The sequence below is a fragment of the Phytophthora cinnamomi genome (assembly GCF_018691715.1).
Source record: "Phytophthora cinnamomi strain GKB4 chromosome Unknown Contig6, whole genome shotgun sequence".
Taxonomy (NCBI): Eukaryota; Oomycota; class Peronosporomycetes; order Peronosporales; family Peronosporaceae; genus Phytophthora; species Phytophthora cinnamomi.
This window is the reverse complement of record NW_027150939.1, coordinates 489278-508176: the sequence shown is the minus strand read 5'-3', so window position 1 is coordinate 508176 and position 18899 is coordinate 489278. Positions and strand designations below refer to the sequence as shown.

Below are 18899 nucleotides of genomic sequence, written 5' to 3'. Positions count from 1 at the left end.
ATGGACGCCGACTCTCTGATCCTACGTGCTTCAGCACGTACGAAGTGTTCAAAAAGGAGCTCAGACAAGCGTTTGAGCCCCCCGCAAAACGAGTTCCGGTCGAGGGCGGAGTTCCTCGACCTTCAGCAGGGTAAGCATGACGTCCATGCTTACGCGCAGCGCGCACGATACTTGGTCTCAAATATCGTGACCAATCCAATTGACGAGGCGACTAAGGTCGTCACGTTCATGAAGGGATTTAGAGATGGGCCCGTGAAGACCTATCTCTTCCGAGAGTACCCGAGTACTCTCGAAGCTGCAATCACCCTTGCCATGCAAGAAGAGTTTAGCCTGCGGCAGGCTAAACTACACACAAATATACCGAGGCCGCAACCGCGCCCGGTAGCGAGGACGGGAGGTCCAGAACCAATGGACCTCTCGAACGCAACAACTGCTGGCTACCAGCAACAGGGAGGCAACGTGCGATGCTTCCGTTGCGGAAGGATCGGTCACTTTGCACGGGAGTGCACAGCTCCCGTGCCCCCTGGAGGTGGCCGTCGTGGTGATGCTAGGCATCGCCGCGGACCAACAAAAAACGCGAACATCCAGTAGGCGCGGGGCGCCCTACTGGTAATGCAGTCACGCGTGCCGACAGCGGGCACGCGACACTGAGGACTGCAGCCCCCAGTGAGACCAGCTCTCACTGCAAGAAACAAGATGACAGGCCAAACCTAGTCATCTTGAAGGTTTACTCGAAGAGAGCGAGTGACTCTCTTCGAGCTTTGGTAGATTCAGGCGCGTCGAACAACTTTGTTCAACTACGAAGCCTGTCGAGACTTGACTTCGAGGAGGTAGATACACCTCGAAGTCTTCTGGAGGTACGATTGGCAACAGGTGCCATCGTAAAAACCGAGAAGCGCGTCGTGAACGTGCGCTTCTCGTACAAACAACAAGTGTTTGTCGAACACTTTATCGTCCTGGACCTGGACGATAAGTTCGACGTAGTAATGGGCATGCCGTGGCTTGCACGACATGATCCGGTGATAGACTGGAAGAAGCGCACGCTCGTGCGCTTCGGACGCGACAGCGGAACAGAGAGCGATGGCCCTGTTACCGCAGCGCACGCACCAGCAGGTGCGCGCGGCTCACCAGTCGAGACAGCGCTTAATGCTGCTGTCCCGGAATGCCCAAGAAGTGCGCGAGGGCGCGCACAAGTGAGACCAACGTCGGCAATGCTGCCGACGTCGGAAGAAAAAGATGTGCTGGTTCCAGGAACCAATACCCACGTTCAAGTACGCATTGGACAGTCCCTGACCCGAAAAGGTCAGGTCGACAACGACGCGTCGGCTACGGGAGCCGACGCACCCTCGGTCATGAGGGGCTCCGCCAATGAATGGCGTCGAGGTGACGAAGGCGTGTCAACTCCGGGAGTTGACGCTGCAAACAGTGCGGACGGTTGCAAACGTACCGCACTGACGCAATTTGCATGCTGTCGTGCAGCCGGGCTGCACGAAGGAAAATGCGGTCAAGCCGGGCTTGATACCGCGCGCCCGCGGACAGGGTCCGCCGGCGAACGACTGTCCACGGCCGGGCCTGGACCAGAAGAACAACTGTGCGGAGCCGGGCTCCGCACAACAAGAAGGCGGCGCAAGCGGAGAACGCTGCGCAAGTCTCGGTCCGGAACCGAGACGCAACAAGAGCAGTCTGCTGGGCAGACTGAGGCGGTGACGCCGGATGTCGAGACGCTAAGCGTCTTGACGCGCACAGATACTGGATTCCAGTATCGTGACATGGAACTCGCCAATCCTCCGACGACGGCGTCGGAGTTGACTTCGCTTCCAGCCATGAGCTGGAAGCGCTTCACGAGCGACTTGCACGATGGAGGCATCGAGCAGGTCTGCGTTCTTTCGAACAGCGAAAGAACGGAGAGCGAGAGCGAAGAGCTGAGACAGCTCTTCATGGGAAGTACCACTGAGAGTGAAGACACTCTCAGTGCGAAGACGAAGCGAGAACGCTTCGAGGAACAAGGTTGGGACTCGCTGAAGTCGAGTCCCTATTACGAATTGTTGAGGGAGTACAAAGACGTACTCCCGGAAGACATTCCTGCGGAGCTTCTGCAGGATAAGGGCATTCAGCACGAGATTGATCTCGTGCCGGGCACGAAGTACTGTGTCACGCGGCAGTGGCCACTGCCGCGAGAGCAAGTGAAAGCGATCGACGACTTCTTTGAAAGTCGTCGTAAAGCAGGACAAGTGTGGGAATCAAAGTCCCCGCACAGTGCTCCGACGTTCTGTGTCAAAAAGCCACAGGGCGGATGGCGCATCGTTCATGCCTACAACAAGCTGAACGATGCGACGGTACCGGCGCAGACGCCGATACCGCGAAAAGATGTTATCATCGATTCGATGGCCGGGAGCACCGTTTACAGTGCTCTCGACTTGCGAGATGGATTTTATCAAATCCTAATGCGTGAGAGCGATATCCCTCTCACGGCAGTGAGCACGCCAAGCGGCATGCTCTGGGAATGGCTAGTAATGCCGCAGGGGCTCAAGAACGCCCCTGCGACTTTCAACAGGTGCGTGACGCACTTGTTGCGCTCGGTGCGCGACTTCGCACCGAGCTACTTCGATGATGTATTCATCCACAACCGGACTGTGGACGGAAAGACCGACGTAGAGATGCACAGGGTGCATCTCCGGAAGCTACTTGAGCTTATGCGAAAGCATAAGCTCTACGCGAACCTGAAGAAGTGTATCTTCGGGGCGAGCGAGATACCCGTCCTCGGGTGTCTCGTAGGGAAAAATGGCGTTCGCCCTGACCCGGAAAAGGTCAGAGTGATCAATGAATGGCCAACGCCTTCAAGTGTCAAGGAACTGAGGCAGTTCCTTGGCTTGGCCACGTACTTGTGCAAGTACGTGGAGGACTATGCGGGCAAGATCCGCCCGCTGTCACAGCTTCTTAAGAAAGAAGCTGTGTGGAATTGGACAACCGATTGCCAAAAGGCATTCGACGCAGTCAAGCGGGGCTTGACTGAGGCGCCGATCTTGGCAGTGACTGACCAAGATCGCCCATTTCACGTAGTGTGTGACGCATCCGATTTCGCGATCGGATGCGCGTTAATGCAGCACGATCACGAGGGCCGTGATCGTGTCGTCTACTACCAATCGCGTCAGCTGAAGCCAGCTGAGCGCAACTATCCGGTGCATGACAAGGAACTCCTTGCCATGAAGTATGCACTCGCAAAGTTCCGAGTGTATTTGCTTGGGAGTAGACCATTTGTGGTCTACACCGACCATGCATCACTGCGCACCGCAGTGAAGTCGCCACACATATCACAAAGAATGGCGAGATGGCTCTCATTCTTTGCGGAGTATAACTTCCGGGTCGAATACAAACCCGGAAGATTGAATGTGGTGGCCGACGCGTTATCACGTCGGCCGGACTACGCAGAAGCTGTTGACGTCAATGCCATTGACGTCATGCGATCGAGCAAACCCACATCGTCTCTGTTGGATGATGTGAAGGCCGCGTACGCGCACGACGCGGACGCGAAGCTCTTGCTGGCCTATGGCACAGCGCCTTCTGACAAGTCCCGTCAGAAGCTGCCCAAGCACCTTCGAGCGCGTGCACACCGCTTTCGTGTGCACGAAGGACTGCTACTTTACAACGCAGTCGACGACAACGCGGATCGCGTTGTCGTACCAAATGACCATGACCTGCGACTCAGGATCATGTACGAATACCATGATGCCCCGACTGCGGGACATCTCGGACGTGAGAAGACATACGTCCTTCTCACGCGCGACTTCTACTGGCACCACCAGTATAAGTGGGTGCGCAAGTACATCCGTGCTTGCGAGGTATGCCAACGCGTAAAGCCTGCGCCATTCGCGCAGGCTCCACTGCAATCACTACCGACTCCGTCGGAGTGTTGGAAGTCCATGTCTTTGGACTTCATCTTTGGTCTTCCCCCGGATAGCGGAGGGAACACCGGTGTTGTGGTCTTTGTAGACCGTTTCAGCAAGATGGTACATCTTGCTGCGGTGCCAGCAGAGGTGACCGCGAAGCAGACGGCCCGTCTGCTCGTCGACATGGTGTTCAAACACCATGGCATGCCGTCCGACATCGTGTCGGACAGAGACCCGCGCTTCACAGCGCACCTATGGCAAGAAGTGTTTACACTTCTTGGGAGCCAGCTTTCCATGTCGACTGCGGATCATCCGCAGACGGACGGTCAAACCGAGCGCGTGAATCGCGTGCTCGTCGATATGTTGAAGAGCTACGCTCACTCGTTCCAATACTGGAGCGAGTGCTTATCGATGGCAGAGTTTGCCATCAACAACTCAGTGCATGCCTCGACCGGGCATACACCGTTCTACGTGAATGCCATGCGGCATCCACGTCTACCGAGTTTACTCGGAGTGATGGCTCCCACTTTAAGTGGGGGAGGATCTACAACTGCAAGACAGCAGCCGCAGAAAACCGCTGACAGTGTCAGCTGCAACGATGAACAAACCACATGAGTCTGCGCCCTGCGCAAACTCCCCCAACAACATGGCCAACGACCACGGGTCTGCGCAGGGCGCAGACACCGCAAAGAACCACGCAGAGGCCGGGCCTCTAACGGAGAGCGAGCTGAATGACTTCAGCTCGGATGCAATCAGTTTCATCACCAGAAGACAAGCCGTGATTCGGTTTGTCCAAGACACTATAGCAGCTTCTGTTGATCAACAGAAGCTGAACGCAGACAATGCGGGCAGAGGCAACACAAATGAATTTAAAGTTGGTTCATTAGTTTTGTTAGCTACACAAAACCTGCCTAGACATGCAGTTTCGGATTTCGGAGCAAGCAAGCAAGCTTGCTCCGCGCTTCATCGGGCCGTTCACTGTGTTGGCACGGCACGGCAACGCATACACGCTAGACATACCGTCTAGCATGCGCCTCCATCCGACCTTTTACGTCGGACGGCTGAAGCCATACCTGCAGCACGAGCCATCTAGCTCGGCTGACCCGAAGCCTCGGCAGGAGTCGAGGCAGAAGCGGAGGACTTGGCCTCGGCGACGAGCAACCTCTCCTCCAGCGCGCGGACGCGCTGGAGCAACCCCTTCATCTGGGTCCCCAGCTCGACCTGGATATTCGAGGCGGTCTGCGAGACCGCCGCGACTTGGACCTTCTGGTTCGCCAGCTCCTGTTTCAGGGCGGCGAACTCAGTGCCCTGCAGACGCTCCACGGCGGTCACCCGGTCGTGGAGAGGTGCATACTGATCAGCCCGGGGCTGATCATACCCGGGGCGTGTTCCCACCCCCGCCACCGCCGATCCGTGACGCCCGCGGCTCAACCCGCTGGATTGTAGAGCGGATTGTTGACCATAGTATCCCGAAAACGAACCCTCAAGGGGCTCGTTTTCGTATTCGTTGGAGAGGATTTCCTCCCCATCGAGATACATGGGAGCCGCGGAACGTCTTGCTGGAGGACGTTCCGGAAATGGTGAGGGCGTACGAAGAGCAGTACGCGCTGGCGCAGCGGAAGTAACACGAGCGCTGCGATCATCGCTAGCGCCCGACCCCTCACGTGCTAAGAACTTAGCACGGAGCTCTTGGAGACTCTCGGGCACACGGAACGACGTGTACCCGTTCAGGTCGCGGTCGCTCAAGCGGACCGCGCCTGGAAAGCACTTCGTGCACTGAAAGCCCTCGGGCACAGCGCACGGCACATTAGCCTCCTCCGCAGCAACGTGGAGTTGCTCCAACTTTCCACGCTTCGAGTACGTCTCGAAGCGATCACGCGCTTGCTTAATCCGATCACGGTAAGCACTCGGCCTCTTGTTGGAGTTTTCAACAAAGGCGTTCCAACTTTGACAAAGTGCCTGCCATTCGGGCACTTTGCTGCGAGAAGATGTCTTCTTGCTTTGAAACCATCGGAGCTCATGGAAGCGTCCGATGTAATAATCGCGCCTTTGATGCGTTTCCGCATCAAAGTGCAGCTCGGCAGCCACAACGTCATCTTTGATGGCGCTGCATACGTACAGCGGCACCTCATTCGGAGGCACCGAGTTCCCATACCGGTCCGTGATCTCGGACGCGGACGGCATCCACGGATCGCGCGCTGCGCCTGCAGCGCGCGGAGAGCCTTGAGCTTTGAAATCACGCGCTGCAGCTGCAGCGCGCGGAGTACTGAGAGCCTCAGCAGAAGCGAGTGGGGTATCACTCTCAGTTCGCGAACGCTTCGAACTCGAAGCGTCCGATTCGTCCCCTTCACGCGGGCGAATGTTCTTCGCATGAGGGTCGAGCGATTCGCTCGACACTGAATCCTTGCGCTTCGAGGAAGAGTCCTCCTCGCCCTCCATGTCTTCATCGTCGAAGTCGACGACGTCGCCATACTTCGCCTTCTGGCGTTCGAAGTAGTCATCGATGGAGAGATGACTCTCCACCGACTTCGAAGTCTTCTTCTCTTGAGGCGCGCTCATCGTTGAATGAGCGCGGAGCTCTTCTCCAAACGCGGAGAATTGACGAGTGGTCAATTCAGAAGATTGACGTGCGGAGACTCCGCGCGTCTAACCTTAAGGGGGGGGGGTGTAACGGGGTTACACGTACAAGTGGCTACAAGCCACTTGTGAATTTAACAGATAGGATATCTGTTAAAAGTTTTAGATACTTCCTCACCTTGGTGTAAGTCACACCAATGGATACATTGAAGTGGGCCACCACAATGAGTGGTCCACACCTACCCAAAGATCCTATTGGTAGAAAGCAGCATCTTTCTACCAATCAGAGACATGCATATTAGCGGGGCTCTGACAGCCAGCCGCTGCCAACCCTTTCATAGATGATAGACAGTTTTAGCAGATTTTAGAGGAAGATCAATTTACAAACAATACAGTTCTCATTTTACCTAATCTAAGTCACTTGGAGTCCTATCTTACTTAACTTATATTTGTGTATTCAAATATAATTAACCTAAGTAATTACTAAGTACTTACGCTTCCTCGTACACGTAGCGCAACGTGTAAGCTAAAGTAGTGAGTCAAGTTAGACCCACTACACCTACAGCAATACCGCAAGGGCATTTTAAAATGCTGCGTGAACTTGCAATTTCAATCCCGAACTCAAATGGCAAGTAAGAATACATTCAAACAGCATCACCCCCGCCTACCGCTCACAAGCAACACACTGTATTGTCGTCTTACAGAGAGGAAACCGCCGCCCGAGTTATTGCCGAGTAGCAACACATCATCTGCTGTCACGTCGCACAGGCGTAGGGATACTTCGTGCAGTAGCTGCTGGCAAGGAATGAAACGATGTGGATACTTCACAAGAAATCACTACTGCACACAGCCAAAAACACTGACCGTCAAGACTGGTACCCCGTCGTACGCGGGCCGGAGTGAATATCTTCTCATTGGTCATTTACGAAAGCCACTTTTGGTAGAACTCGGCGACCGGAAGCTGTCAAAAACCTTTAAAAAAGCCCGAAATGTTGTTTGCCACGTGCATTCTCCATTACAACTGCTAGGATTGGAAATACTGCAGCCATAACTTCGGCCAATGAATTGAAGACGCGGTAGGCTGCTGTCTGCCGCAGGTCCAAGAGATGCCATACTTCTGTACGGGTAGTACAGGACTTGACCATCGGCTTGTGGGGTTCTCGTAGACGAATCCTATTCCACAAGCTGAGTGTTAAAAACCCGTAAGAACTCTCATTATGGGGCGTATATTTTCGTGGCTCACATTGGTCGGCTGAGGTCTGTCCTTCAAACGCAACTCCAACGGGGGCACGTCTGCGGGCGGGTCATCACACAGTTCAAGACGTCAAATTGCGTATGGAAACACGGGGTGACACAGATCTTCTACCTTGTTCACTGGAAATTCACTCTCCACGACCTGTTCAATCAAACTCTCGACGACGGAATGCAATTGAGCGTCGGTCGGTTGTTGGTCCGTTGCTCATCCGCCTCAAGTTCAAATCGATTACCACCTTGCTTATCAAAACCATGAACTCGAAATGTCTGTCCACGTCGATTCAGAGCTCCCCAGCAAATTGCATCCAATAATGAACTCGTCGTCATCAGAGTCTAGGATGAGGTGTGGAACCGCTTCGACTGGCTCGGCAGGTCCAGTCGCAGAGTGAATTAGAACGTGGAGCATAGTATTAGTGGCGGCAGTGACATGATGAGCACCGTAGGTCAGAATTTCGATTGGCGCGTCCAGCGTCAGGTTTTTCACAGCAGAGGCGACGGCAGTTAACAAGTCCCACTGCGATCGACCCATGACAGTGTACGTGGATCCCGTGTCAGGGCAGCATGGTAATTTGAGTACACCGCTAATCGTGCCGGTGCATGAACAAGGGGGCAGCAACTCGCCAAGCTGTTTCAACCGCACCTCGCACCTTTGCTTGTCCTCTCGCAGCTTCAAACGCAGCTCTGTCTTCCCCGTGTCGGTGACCACGGTACAATCATTGCGCCAGCGCATTGCTTGACACTTCAGGCACGGTGACGGCTGCTTTCGACGAGATTTTAGCCCCTTCCTCTCGGGTTTCTGCAGCATCTCCTTCGCCTTCGCCGAGGCAGCTGGAGGCCCTACGCATCACCAGTGTCACCTGTGGGATAACCACTGGTCGGTGCCAGCTTAAGACTTGTCTGAGTGACCGATGATTTCGGTTTTTCATCGCTGCTCCTCGTAGACTCGCGTTTTAAACGCTTGTTTAGCTGAAAATTACGCCCGTGATCTTTTGCTTTATCGTAAACAATGTCGTAGTGCTCCTTCACGTCTGTCGCCGCGCCCTTTTATTTCCAAAAGACAATCAGCTTTACCTCGGAGGTGGAGCCAGCGATGCCGTAATTCACTTATACTTATCCTTTCGTCCGTCGGGTCCGGTGGAACATCCGTCGACTCCATTCCCCTCGACGATGCCATCGAACCTTTCAAAGTACAATAAAATGCGGACGTCAACGTCAGACTCCTGCAAGTTCATGCGGAGCTGACTCTTGAACAGCGTTTTAATGTCCGGTGTGTCGTCGTTCCTCACAGTGCCGAGAAATCCGTTCAGTTCGTCGGGAAAAATCCAATCAGTGGCATCTTCAACCTTGATGCCGGGACGAAACGTATAGAACGCCTTCAGCAACTTATCAGAGAACGACTGTATCGGATTGGCAGAAATAGTAGCTAATAGGAGGTAGATATAGGAATAACACACCTTTACGGTAGGTATAGTGAAGCCAGGTTAAAATACACACGGTAGACGTAGGGCGGCTGTGGAAGCTTCTAGAAGCTTCCATCCGTCTGAACTGCGGGGGCGGCACTCTTTGTCCCCCCCCCAAGTCAAGGTTCTTCCTGTTAAATTGGTAGCATTTGTTGGTCCCAGCAACCTGACCACAAGGAGCCCATGCCGACGAACGCCCAGCTACTGGCCGAGATCGACCGGTTGAATCAAGTCATGGCAGAGCGCACGCGAGTGCCGAGCAATCTGCCAAAGTTCACCGGAAAGAGGGGAGAGGACGTCCGCGAATAGCCGTTCCAGATCGAGAACGCCTGCCGCATCAACGGCATCCAGATCGACGACGCAAGCGTGCGTCTGCCGGGAATCGCCGGGTCGGCTAAGGAGAAGCCGGCTTCCGGGTGGTTCCTGCACTGGTCTTCGACGACGAGAAGCGAGGAGCACACGTGGGGGGGGGGGGGGTTCCGTGAGCATGTGCTGCACTTCGAAGCGTCGAACTACCAGGCCGTCTTGCGTGAGAAGCTTCAGCGACTCAAGCAGACGACGGACATCAAGACCTACAACGGCAAGTACTCTGCACTTATTTTTCGGGTTGAAGGCATGAGCGTACTCGACCAGGTCCTGTGCTACGCGAACGGCCTCAAGCCTCGTACACGCAGCTACGTTAAGCTCGAGAACCCTGAGACTCTGAGTGAAGCCATGGACCTGGCCGTCAAGTACGAAGTTACGCACTTCGTCGATGACGTGCGCGACCGACAGTCTCGTCAAGACAAGAGGAAGATCTCAGCTGGCCAAGCTCCCAAAGGATACAAGCCATTTAAGGGGAAACCCTTCCGTAACCAAGGGCGCTTCAAGCCGAGATCTGATCCCAAGCGCGCCGAAGGTCGTACCTGTTTTCACTGCAAGAAGTCTGGTCACATCAAAGCCAACTGCTTCATCTGGAAGAAGGAGCAAGAGTAGCAGAGAAATGGGCAACCACGTCAGTGAAGGAGGGTCCTGGCGTGGCGGAAAGCGTAACCGGAGCACTTAAGTTTGAGAATATCAGCCTTAGCGTTCTGAGTGAAAACCCTCTGGTGTACAAGTCAAGGCCGCTGTTCTCAGTAACGGGAGAGATCAGCGCTGGTGGCAAGCGTCTCACCACACGAAGAATGTTATTGGACTGTGGAGCCACCACAATCTACGTGTCAAAACGTTGGGTCGAGGCACATCAGCTTCGGACAACGAAATTCTGTGACAAGAGCATTCGTGTCAAGTTGCGAGACAATCAAATCGTCGAGGCAGAGCTGGAAGTTCTGCCGATGGCGATTCAAGCTTCTGGACTGGACGATGCCTACAGATGTGTGGCCGTAGTCTAACAGATCCCAGATGAATTCGACTGCATCCTTGGAATACCATTCTTCGAGGACATGCAACCACAGATCGACTGGAGAAGTCGACGAATCGAATGAACGAGAACGAAGACTCTGCATTGAAGCGAGCAGGGGAGACCTCTAAGCCGATCGAGGAAGGCGGACCGGTGATTACCTCCGGGCTTCGGAGATCTGTCGAGGCGAAAGGCCTATCGGCGAAAAGACCTGATTCCTGTCGAGGTGCCGCGCTGGAAACGGATGTGAAACTTACGGTTGAAGCTGTTGGCGACGCAGTGCAAAAGGAGAAGACCCCAAGTGTTGTTCGCGGGCAACAAGTGGATGCGCAGGCTGGCAAGGGTTCAGCTGTAGATGACGTTGCGACGTCGAAGCGAGAGTACCACACGAGCTGCTGACGCAAGCGGCGGTACCAGGGGCAAGGGTACCGTCGTGGAGAAGATGTTCACGATGGGTATTGTTGATGAAAGTGGTGTGCATACCAAATTCATCACGCGCAAGTAATTACGGAAGTTCCTTAGAACCAAGACCAAGAAGATCGACGAGCCTGACTTCATGTTGGTGCTGTCGATTGAGACGATCAAGCAAGTCACACGTTCACTGCAACGGCGCGACGAACCTGACAACGTTAGGAGTGCGAAAGCACAGCGCTATCTGGAAACAAACTGGGACACCTTCCGAGAGAATCCAGCTTTTGACCTTTTATCGGAGTATAAGGACAATGTGTTCCGTCCCGAGCTGCCTGAAGGTTTACCAGATAAGCGCGAAATCGAACACCGCGTCGATGTGAAGGATCCGAATCTAGCCATGTACCGGCAACAGTGGCGACAGTCACTGGAGCAGCAACGCGAGATCGTGAAATGGGTTGAAGACATGGTGCAGAAGAAGCTCATACGACCGAGCATCAGTGCTCACGCTGTTCCAACCTTTTGTGTCCGGAAGCCTGTTTGTTGGCGTATCGTACACGACTACCGGTACATGAACTCGAACACAGTACGCCAAAGTATTCCGATGACCCGGAAAGAGGACATTTTGGACGCCACGTCCGGAGCGTACTGGTTCTCCACGATGGACCTGATGTCCACATACTACCAAGTGCGCATGCGAGAGGAAGACATCAACTTTACTGCGTTCCGAGCGCCAAACGGACTCTGGGAGTATCTCGTTCTTCCAATGGGAGTCTGCAACGCGTCAGTAACGATGCCCAGATTAACATCGAAGCTGTTTCGAGGCTTGAAGAACACGAAGTCGTTCTACAACGACATTTACATCTTCACCAAGTCACCGAACGTCGAGGACCTTCTGGGCGCACTGCATGAAACGCTGGACATCTTGTGTGATAACAAGTTGTATGTCAAGTTGTCCAAGTGTGTCTTCTGCGCAGACGAGATCCGTGTCTCGGAGATTTCGTAGGGCGAAATGGAGTTCGAATGGATCCAGATAAGGTGCAGACCATCAAGGACTGGCCTGCACCGCGGACGCAAGAGGAGCTTCATAGCTTTCTCGGTTTGACTGGCTACGTTCAGCGATGCTGTCCGGAGTATGCATTACTGACAGCATCCATGTTTACACTCTTGAAGAAGAAGAAGAACAAGCGGAATACCAAGATCCATTTCAGCGATGAGCAACTGGAGAACTTCAAGGAGCTGAAGCGCCGACTCTGCAACCCACCAGTATTACCTCTGCCGGACTTCAGCCCATCCATGCATTTGCGTACTGATGCAAGCAAGTTCGCCGTTGGCGAGTCATGTTCCCAGTTGTGGACGGTGTTGAGCGTCCGGTTGTATATACCAGTCGCAAGATGAAAGCAGCGGAGCTCACTACCCGACGCAGCAGCAGGAGTTGCTAGCAATCGTCCACGCGTTGGCAGCATTCAGAATCTACTGCCTGGACAAGCCGCCGATTGTTGAAACGGACCACAAAAGTCTCGAAGGACTTTTCACGCAGAAGATGGCAAACCGAAGACTCGCGCGCTGGTATGATATCCTTGCAGAATACCAGCCGACGTTCTCTTATATCCCCGGTGCGAAAAACGGCATCGCCGACGCTTTGAGCCGAAGGCCAGACTTGCAGCCAGTGACGAAATTCTTTCACGACTTGAGTGTTAGGAGTTTTGACGACACGTCCTTCAGCTTGGCAATCAGCGAGGTAACTGGTGACTCCGAGTTGGTTGCTCGAATCAAGAAGTCGCACAAGAAGGACCGTGACGCGCAAGCAATCTTGACCGCGATCGAGCGACGCAAGTCCGATTCGAGACCGAAGCGCGAGCAACAGCAGCACAAGAAGTACCGATGCTACTCCGAAGCAAACGGTTTGCTCTGGTACCAGACGCCAGTAGACGACGCTCCACGTATTGTCGTGCCCAACGATGCGAAGTTGCGCCAGAGAATTATCAGCGAGTGTCATGATACCAACTACGGCGGACTCTCCGGTGCTGAGCGCACGTACTTGACGCTAGCACGCCATTGGTACTGGTCGAAGATGTTGAAGTCCATCCAGAGGTTTATCGCCGACTGTGAGCCTTGTCGGAGATACAAGCCGCGGTTGACGAAGCCTCCTGGCTTGATCGAACCATTGAGCATCCCAGACGAACGTAGGAGGTCGATCTCCATGGACTTCATTACTGATCTTCCGCGAACGAAGCGGGACGTCGACTCCATTTGGGTCGTCATCGATCGGTTGACCAATCGTTGTCATTTCGTGCCAACTACCAAGAAGGTGAACGCGAAAGGTGTTGCTCGACTCTTATCGACAACATCTGGAAGTTGCACGGATCGTCTCCGACCGTAACCGGAAGTTCGTGTCTGCCTTCTGATAGTATGTATTCAAATCCATCGGCACGAAGCTGAGCATGACCGTAGCACACCGAGCGCAAGGCGATGGTCAAACGGAGCGGATGAGCCGAACCTTGGAAGAGTATCTCCGATGTTTCGTTGGTCCACTTCAAGATGACTGGGGCATCCATCTCGCCAATGCTGAGTTTGCAGTCAATTCTACTGTGAACGCCAGCACGAAATTCGCGCCCTTTGAAGCCGATCTAGGCTATATACCATTGGACCCGCTTCAACGCGCATCTGAGAAACTTGCAGCTGTTCCAAATAGTCGACGCGGAGAAGCGTTTCACGAGCGACAAGCAGCCATCCTCTTACGCTGCCGTGAAGCGATAGCCCAGGCCCAAGAACGCATGCGCGACGTCTACGATCAAAATCGTGTTGAACAAGTCTTCGAGGTTGGCGACAACGTTTACTTGAGCACGCAGAACCTGGACCCGAAGCACTCCAGCGTGCCAAACTCCACCAAGTTTGGACCGAAATGGATTGGACCGTACACAGTGGTGCGGAAGATCCACAACCACGCGTATCAACTCAACATCCAAGCTGGCAACAAGCTGCATCCCGTCTTCAACACTGCGTCATTGAAGCCGTACAAGGGACCGACTCGTTTGTCAAGACCAAGCGAAGTTGTTCTAGCAGACGGCAGCATTGGCCAGATCGTCAAGGATTTACGTGGAAAACGCACTCATAAACGACGGACCCAATATCTTGTGGAGTGGGTGGGTGGGCGAGGAGAAGCAAACCTGGGAACCAATTGAGAACTTGTCGCAAGTCCCTGATCTCATCGCCGAGTTTGAAGCAGCACGGCGAAAGAAACGCCGAAAACGGTGAAGCGCGAGCAATTGAAGGGGGGTTCAAAGGCCTACATGTATTCCCGTACTACATCCCCTACTGTTGTTGCTCCTGTTGCTTCATGCGCTTCTCCCGCTTTCGCTGTGTCTTCGACTTGCGCTTGCCGTGACGACACTTGTATCCAGGCTTCAACTCCACTCGAGTCATCCACTTCACGTGCTGAATCCATAGCTGGTCGCTCAGAGGAAGCACGTCCATCGGTGGGTCTTTACCAACTTTGAAGATACCGAGAGCAATGACGCGGCTATCAGGACGACGTTTCACCAGAACGAAGCAGTGCCCAAGGCCATCCTGACCCGGCGCTCACCATGCAAACACCAGCTGTGTAACGGGGTTACACGTACAAGTGGCTACAAGCCACTTGTGAATTTAACAGATAGGATATCTGTTAAAAGTTTTAGATACTTCCTCACCTTGGTGTAAGTCACACCAATGGATACATTGAAGTGGGCCACCACAATGAGTGGTCCACACCTACCCAAAGATCCTATTGGTAGAAAGCAGCATCTTTCTACCAATTAGAGACGTGCATATCAGCGGGGCTCTGACAGCCAGCCGCTGTCAACCCCTTTCATAGATGATAAACATTTTTAGCAGATTTAGGAGGAAGATCAATTTACAAACAATACAGTTCTCATTTTACCTTAAACTAGCTACTTGGAGTCTTATCGGAACTAAACTATATTTGTGTATTCAAATATAATTAACCTAAGTAATTACTAAGTACTTACGCTTCCTCGTACACGTAGCGCGACGTGTAAGCAAAAGTAGTGAGTCAAGTTAGACCCACTACACCTGGTAGCACTTGTTGGTCCGTCCAACGACCGACTGCTTGACGTTCGTACGCGGTGTACGAACGCGGAGCCGAGAACCACATGAGCACGGAGGTGCCCATGGAGAGCTCCAACACGCCTGCAACGCATGTTGCACGCGCTGACTGCCCCCACCTGTCTGACCCAGAGTGGGAGGCCCTCCAACGACTGTCAACAGTCATTGGAGAAGCGGCGATAGCTACAATGCTGCGTACGCTATCGCCGACGGAGCAACATGGTGTTGCTCTGGGGTTCATCATGAAGGAGCAGCGTGACGCTGCTTCCTCAGTGACGGCGTCGTCAGGGACGACACTGCGTGCTCGACCATTAAAGTTGAGCGTGAGAAATTACGTGGGAAGAGAGGGCGAGCCTCTCCTCCGATGGCTTGTCGAGCTCGACACAGCCATAGCGGCTCGACGCATCGTCGACCCGCTGTCGAAGGTCGCGTTCGCCATGTCCTGCCTTGGCGGACGCGCAAAGAGTTGGGCGTATGGACGCCGACTCTCTGATCCTACGTGCTTCAGCACGTACGAAGTGTTCAAAGAGGAGCTCAGACAAGCGTTTGAGCCCCCCGCAAAACGAGTTCCGGTCGAGGGCGGAGTTCCTCGACCTTCAGCAGGGTAAGCATGACGTCCATGCTTACGCGCAGCGCGCACGATACTTGGTCTCAAATATCGTGACCAATCCAATTGACGAGGCGACTAAGGTCGTCACGTTCATGAAGGGACTTAGAGATGGGCCCGTGAAGACCTATCTCTTCCGAGAGTACCCGAGTACTCTCGAAGCTGCAATCACCCTTGCCATGCAAGAAGAGTTTAGCCTGCGGCAGGCTAAACTACACACAAATATACCGAGGCCGCAACCGCGCCCGGTAGCGAGGACGGGAGGTCCAGAACCAATGGACCTCTCGAACGCAACAACTGTTGGCTACCAGCAGCAGGGAGGCAACGTGTGATGCTTCCGTTGCGGAAGGATCGGTCACTTTGCACGGGAGTGCACAGCTCCCGTGCCCCCTGGAGGTGGCCGTCGTGGTGATGCTAGGCATCGCCGCGGACCAACAAAAAACGCGAACATCCAGTAGGCGCGGGGCGCCCTACTGGTAATGCAGTCACGCGTGCCGACATCGGGCACGCGACACTGAGGACTGCAGCCCCCAGTGAGACTAGCTCTCGCTGCAAGAAACAAGATGACAGGCCGAACCTAGTCATCTTGAAGGTTTACTCAAAGAGAGCGAGTGACTCTCTTCGAGCTTTGGTAGATTCAGGCGCGTCGAACAACTTTGTTCGACTACGAAGCCTGCCTAGACTTGACTTTGAGGAGGTAGATACACCTCGAAGTCTTCTGGAGGTACAACTGGGAACAGGTGCCATCGTAAAAACCGAGAAGCGCGTCGTGAACGTGCGCTTCTCGTACAAACAACAAGTGTTTGTCGAACACTTTATCGTCCTGGACCTGGACGATAAGTTCGACGTGGTAATGGGCATGCCGTAGCTTGCACGGCATGATCCGGTGATAGGCTGGAAGAAGCGCACGCTCGTGCGCTTCGGACGCGACAGCGGAACAGAGAGCGATGGCCCTGTTACCGCAGCGCACGCACCAGAAGGTGCGCGCGGCTCACCAGTCGAGACAGCGCTTAATGCTGCTGTCCCGGAGTGCCCAGGAAGTGCTCGAGGGCGCGTACAAGTGAGACCAACGTCGGCAATGCTGCCGACGTCAGATGTAGTGGGTCTAACTTGACTCACTACTTTTGCTTACACGTTGCGCTACGTGTACGAGGAAGCGTAAGTACTTAGTAATTACTTAGGTTAATTATATTTGAATACACAAATATAGTTTAATTCCGATAAGACTCCAAGTGACTTAGAATAGGTAAAATGAGAACTGTATTGTTTGTAAATTGATCTTCCTCCTAAATCTGCTAAAAATGTTTATCATCTATGAAAGGGGTTGACAGCGGCTGGCTGTCAGAGCCCCGCTGATATGCACGTCTCTAATTGGTAGAAAGATGCTGCTTTCTACCAATAGGATCTTTGGGTAGGTGTGGACCACTCATTGTGGTGGCCCACTTCAATATATCCATTGGTGTGACTTACACCAAGGTGAGGAAGTATCTAAAACTTTTAACAGATATCCTATCTGTTAAATTCACAAGTTGCTTGTAGCCACTTGTACGTGTAACCCCGTTACACCCCCCCCCCTTAAGGTTAGACGCGCGGAGTCCCCGCACGTCAATCTTCTGAATTGACCACTCGTCAATTCTCCGCGTTTGGAGAAGAGCTCCACGCTCATTCAACGATGAGCGCGCCTCAAGAGAAGAAGACTTCGAAGTCGGTGGAGAGTCATCTCTCCATCGATGACTACTTCGAACGCCAGAAGGCGAAGTATGGCGACGTCGTCGACTTCGACGATGAAGACATGGAGGGCGAGGAGGACTCTTCCTCGAAGCGCAAGGATTCAGTGTCGAGCGAATCGCTCGACCCTCATGCGAAGAACATTCGCCCGCGTGAAGGGGACGAATCGGACGCTTCGAGTTCGAAGCGTTCGCGAACTGAGAGTGATACCCCACTCGCTTCTGCTGAGGCTCTCAGTACTCCGCGCGCTGCAGCTGCAGCGCGTGATTTCAAAGCTCAAGGCTCTCCGCGCGCTGCAGGCGCAGCGCGCGATCCGTGGATGCCGTCCGCGTCCGAGATCACGGACCGGTATGGGAACTCGGTGCCTCCGAATGAGGTGCCGCTGTACGTATGCAGCGCCATCAAAGATGACGCAGTGGCTGCCGAGCTGCACTTTGATGCGGAAACGCATCAAAGGCGCGATTATTACATCGGACGCTTCCATGAGCTCCGATGGTTTCAAAGCAAGAAGACATCTTCTCGCAGCAAAGTGCCCGAATGGCAGGCACTTTGTCAAAGTTGGAACGCCTTTGTTGAAAACTTCAACAAGAGGCCGAGTGCTTACCGTGATCGGATTAAGCAAGCGCGTGATCGCTTCGAGACGTACTCGAAGCGTGGAAAGTTGGAGCAACTCCACGTTGCTGCGGAGGAGGCTAATGTGCCGTGCGCTGTGCCCGAGGGCTTTCAGTGCGCGAAGTGCTTCCCAGGTGCGGTCCGCTTGAGCGACCGCGACCTGAACGGGTACACGTCGTTCCGTGTGCCCGAGAGTCTCAAAGAGCTCCGTGCTAAGTTCTTAGCACGTGAGGGTTCGGGCGCTAGCGATGACCGCAGCGCTCTTCGTACGCCCTCGCCATTTCCGGAACGTCCTCCAGCAACACGTTCCGCGGCTTCCATGTATCTTGATGGGGAGGAAATCCTCTCCAACGAATACGAAAACGAGCCCCTTGAGGGTTCGTTTTCGGGATACTATGGTCAACAATCCGCTCTACAATCCAGCGGGTTGAGCCGCGGGCGTCACGGATCGGCGGTGGCGGGGGTGGGAACACGCCCCGGGTATGATCAGCCCCGGGCTGATCAGTATGCGCCTCACCACGACCGGGTGACCACCGTGGAGCGTCTGCAGGGCACTGAGTTCGCCGCCCTGAAACAGGAGCTGGCGAACCAGAAGGCCCAAGTCGCGGCGATCTCGCAGACCGCCTCGAATATCCAGGTCGAGCTGGGGACCGAGATGAAGGGGTTGCTCCAGCGCGTCCGCGCGCTGGAGGAGAGGTTGCTCGTCGCCGAGGCCAAGGTTTCCGCTTCTGCCTCGACTCCTGCCGAGGCTTCGGGTCAGCCGAGCTAGATGGCTCGTGCTGCAGGTATGGCTTCAGCCGTCCGACGTAAAAGGTCGGATGGAGGCGCATGCTAGACGGTATGTCTAGCGTGTAAGCGTTGTCGTGCCGTGCCAACACAGT

General features: G+C 54.2%; 1 protein-coding gene across 1 annotated transcript; it reads left to right on the top strand.

The window, feature by feature from the left end:
* Positions 1-9361: 9361 nt before the first annotated feature.
* Positions 9362-10153, top strand: IUM83_07368 (uncharacterized protein; the record flags this gene model as incomplete). The annotated part of the gene is made up of 2 exons (XM_067931656.1): positions 9362-9430; positions 9497-10153. The coding sequence occupies 2 exons, from the start codon at positions 9362-9364 to the stop codon at positions 10151-10153; spliced, it is 726 nt and encodes a 241-aa protein (XP_067798947.1).
* Positions 10154-18899: the final 8746 nt, after the last annotated feature.